Genomic DNA, 4856 nt, shown 5'->3' with positions numbered 1-4856 from the left:
CCCCCCCACCCCCACCCCCACCCCCAAAAAAAAACATTATTTCAATAACAGAAACATGAATAAGTTGCAGATTTTATTGAAAAAAGGCAAAATCTTGACATTTTACGTCGTTGTCCAAAGCATTACATCCTCATATCTACAGCCATATCCAACAACACACAAATTAATCAAGACATGAGGGAAAGAAATATAGGCTTGAAAATTTGGCCATAAATTGCTAGCTTGATATCTCCTGTCAGGAATTGATCTTTAAACTTCCTTATCATTTGTAGAAAAACACTATATGATCAGTCTTTATAAGAGCATAAAGTAGATGGACCCAAATTTTCCATGTCTAGTACCAATATCAACATAATTTTCAAGTGATAAAACTTCCCTTGAAGATCAGTTCATGCATTCACAAAGACTTCAAATACAAATGTCGTATAAAATCATATACAGAATTATGCCTGCAAGCACAAATCGCATAATATCAAACACGAAATTATGCCTGCTGACATATGATATGAGCGGCCCGTCCTATATTTTTATACATCAATGTAAAATAAAATGAAATAGTATAATGTCAAACGCGGAATTATATCTGCGTTCACAAATATATATGAACGGCCGTGATGTATTTTTTTAAAAAGGGACTTCAAGAACATAATATTTGAGTCAAAGTAGATTGGCAAGACAAATAATTGCATGTAACAAACATGACTTTCTTGGTGTGTCTAACTCAACTTTGTTGTCTTAACAGTTACTTATCAAGAGAAAAAGGCTAGGAAAAGAACAAAAACATTAGGCAGACAGACTACGTTAGCCAAACTTACAGTATTTGCAAAAGAGGGTAATAGGTAAAACAAGAAACTGATGACATTTCCTGCTTCATTCATCAGTGTCTGAATGCATGGAGATTTTGGTAGGGGCCAGCACGGAATTCTTGCAACTGTTTTCTTGCAGCATATGTGTACAGTGGTTAAGAAAATTGACAAAGGTAACATGTGAAGAGAAACTTCGACGCCGCCAAACGAGCCTTTCAGGGCATCTTCCTGTTGAATAGCTATCACAAGAGTGAAAACAAGAAGAAAAATTGATGGGTCATTGGCGCTCATAATTCATAATTCAAAGAACCCCAAGAAAATATGAGTGAAGAAAGTCTCTTAATTGGTTTACTAATATATTTGCTCCAAGTAGTTCAATAAACATGTCAATTAAATCAACAATTCTGCTCTTTTTTGTATTATTATTTTTATTTTATTTTTTCTATAGATGCTCTTTTTTGTATTATTAGTAAAAAAAAATTCATGTAAGTTCAAATTGTTTTGGGAAAGTAAAGTTATCAATTTCTTTATTATTACCGTATAGGCTTAAATATATCGGTGGTCTCCTAATTTAAATTATCTGGTGTTTTTGTATTTTAATACTAGTCGTTGTGACACGTTGTTTTTATGTGCATATAATAAATAATCTTTTATTTTTAAAATATATTATGAATAAAAGTAAAATATATAAATCAGTACATTATACTGATAAAAAGAAAGAAAGAAAAAATAATAATTTATCAATTAATATAAATTTTGAAAAATTGAATAAGTTAGTTAGTTTATCATGAATGGCATTTTTTACTTCATAAAAAGTTGGTGCGGTGGTGTCATTAACAGCCGTTTGTGAGTGTGGAGAGGCTTTTTTTTTTATATTAGTATAAATTTTGGGCTAGTATTTTGGTCCAACATCTTTTTAATATTCATGATTCTAGTCATTTTCTTTGGAAGTTCACCCTTTTCATCATAAAGATGCATATGCTTCTCACTTGACATTTTAAAATTGGGGGTTTTGTTCCTATTAACCTGTTTCTACAAGTATTTTTGTCTTTTAACTTTTTAAAGTAGTATTTTGGTCCTGATTTTTTTTTTTTATTTTTGCAATTTCAATCCTTTTTTTTTTTTGCCGAAGTTCACCCTTCTCAGTAGTGGAGATGAACCCCGACGAACAAAAGGACTGAAATCACAAAAATTAAAAAATATAGGACCAGTTATCCTAAAAGTTAAATGACAAAAATGCCAAATGATCTAAGTTACGATACCAAAAAGGCATTTAATCAATGTTGTATATTACAATGAGCTTTCTTGATGTTTGATATAATCAAATACAACTATTGTTTGAAAAATTAATAATATCTTGATGTTTGATAAAATTATGTCATTCTTGGATGGGAATTTGAAATTATGTTTTGTATTTTTTTTAAAAAAATAAATAATTATAAACAAATCTGACGATGTGGGTGGAAGGAAAAATTGTTCACTTAATCCATAAAAAATTCTTAAATTGTAATTAAAGTCCCAGAAAATATTTTGATTAGTTTACCACAAAATTGAATGATAACCTATCAAAAATTAACAGATTGAACTAGTTGAATGACCGTCAAAATTATGGGGCATTGGTGATTTTAAAATAACAAAAAAATATTTATAATTGTGTCAAATTTAGAAAATTGATAATAATTTACCCTTATTATTATTGTTGTTTTTTCCTGGCATATAAACTCCATGAAGAAGTAGGAGGTGTGCTGAAAGAAATCCTCAATCACCCCATTTCAAACAAGAGAGCACATCATATGCACTTTAAAGAATCTCTTCACAGTCTCAGTCCTCCAATCCCACCCTAACCCCACCCCAAGCCCCCTTTCCTTTAAATTCTCTTCTGTATCATGCACTTCTGAGTCTTTTTCTTCACCACTCCATTCATACAGAAAGAGAAGGATTAGGAAGGAAGAAAATTTATTTTTTCCTCTCATAAGATATGTTCATCTCACAATCTCATACCATCTTCAGGCAGAAAGCTACAGGCCTAACACTTCTACTTGTTTTCCTACTTGGCTTCACAATTAATAGAGACTATCTTTGTTCTGACCACCCTTTCACCACCCCTACAATATACCATAGCTCGGCCCCATCAACGTTACATTCAGCGATGGCAAAGATGACGTTTGACGGGCACCTAAGTTTCGACCACGTCGAAAATGCAGCAAAGGACTTTGGCAACAGATACCATCTCATGCCATCAGCAGTTTTACACCCTAAATCTGTTTCTGATATTTCTAACATCATAAGATATATTTTTGACTTGGGCTTAACCTCGGAGCTTACCATTGCTGCTAGAGGCCATGGCCACTCGTTGCAAGGCCAATCACAGGCGTATCAAGGTGTTGTTATTGATATGGAATCACTACGGGTGCCGGAAATGAGCTTTCACATGGGAGAACACCCGTTTGTTGAAGTATCAGCAGGAGAGCTTTGGATAAATATTCTGCATGAGAGTCTTAAACGGGGACTAGCACCGAAATCCTGGACCGATTATCTTCATCTCACGGTTGGAGGGACTTTGTCAAATGCTGGAATTAGCGGGCAAGCTTTCCGGCACGGACCCCAGATCGACAATGTCTACCAACTGCAAGTTGTCACAGGTTGATCATTACTTATCCCACCTGTGATAATTTCTTGAACCGTTAGATCAGTATATGATGATGCTATAACGTAAACTGCTCCGCACATGGGTAGAACAGTAATTCTTTTTGTGTTGCAAGATACTTGTGTAAGTTTTGTTTTTCTTGGTGTACAAGATGCATAAGATCAAATATTCTGTGCAGGCAGAGGACAAATGGTAACCTGTTCAGAAGAGGAGAATACCGATCTTTTCCATGCTGTTCTTGGTGGATTAGGACAATTTGGCATAATTACCAAGGCTTCAATAGCTCTAGAGCCAGCCCCAAGAATGGTCATTACCTTTTTCAATACATTTCCAGGATATAAATCACTTCATAGGATATTCTTACAACTTACAACCTGTCTGTTTTCTAACAGGTGAAATGGATAAGAGCACTTTACTCGGACTTCTCGATGTTCACCAATGACCAAGAGCACCTCATATCTTCGGCAAACACTTTTGATTACATTGAAGGGTTCGTTATTATAAACAGAACTGGTCTACTGAACAACTGGAGATCATCTTTCAATCCCAAAGATCCGGTCCAAGCCAGTCAGTTCACTTCTGAAGGTAGGATTCTGTTTTGCCTAGAAGTTGCAAAGTATTTCACTGCAGAAGAGGCCGATCACATTGACCAGGTGAGCCTTTCTGATCCATATTAGTCTCTTGCAATTCAAGAGTTCTGCTCAAGGTTTCACCTTTGTAAACGGCCACGCAGGATGTTGATAACTTGTTATCGGGACTGAATTATGTTGGCTCAACCCTCTTCCTGTCAGAGGTCACTTATGTCGATTTCCTGGATAGAGTACATGTCTCTGAAATCAAACTCCGGGAGAAAGGGTTGTGGGAGGTGCCACATCCATGGCTGAATCTACTTGTTCCAAGAAGTAGCATTCATGAGTTTGCTCAAGAAGTTTTTGGCAACATTGTCAAAGAAACCAGTCACGGCCCTGTTCTGATCTACCCGGTCGACAAATCTAGGTACTAATCCTTGGACTGACAGTCAGAAAGAAGAAGATGTGATTCTTGTACTGATATTAATAGCATTCTTGCATGACAGGTGGAAAAACAGGACATCATTGGTAACACCCAAGGAGGATGTTTTCTACCTGGTTGCCTTTCTATCCTCAGCAATACCATCTTCAACAGGGAAAGATGGCCTGGAATCGATTCTAACCCGGAACGACAGAATTCTTGATTTTTGTGCAAGGCCCCATCTTGGAATCAAACAGTATTTGCCTCATTACAGCACTACAGAAGAGTGGAGAGCACATTTTGGCACTCAATGGGATGTTTTCTCCATGAGGAAATTGAGTTATGATCCCCTTGCGATGTTAGCTCCTGGACAGAGAATTTTCAGAAGATCCCATGCCTTTTGACAACAGAGA

The 4856-nt window shown here is 35.9% G+C and overlaps 1 protein-coding gene across 1 annotated transcript; it reads left to right on the top strand.

The window, feature by feature from the left end:
• LOC105162564 (cytokinin dehydrogenase 1-like) lies at positions 2690-4856 on the top strand. The gene is made up of 5 exons (XM_011080622.2): positions 2690-3448; positions 3632-3759; positions 3846-4106; positions 4187-4449; positions 4529-4856. Exons 1-5 carry the CDS (start codon positions 2785-2787, stop codon positions 4845-4847), a joined length of 1635 nt encoding a protein of 544 aa, XP_011078924.1. The 5' UTR covers positions 2690-2784; the 3' UTR covers positions 4848-4856.

The sequence above is a fragment of the Sesamum indicum genome, linkage group LG5, assembly GCF_000512975.1.
Source record: "Sesamum indicum cultivar Zhongzhi No. 13 linkage group LG5, S_indicum_v1.0, whole genome shotgun sequence".
Taxonomy (NCBI): Eukaryota; Viridiplantae; Streptophyta; class Magnoliopsida; order Lamiales; family Pedaliaceae; genus Sesamum; species Sesamum indicum.
This window is presented reverse-complemented; position numbering and strand designations above follow the sequence as displayed.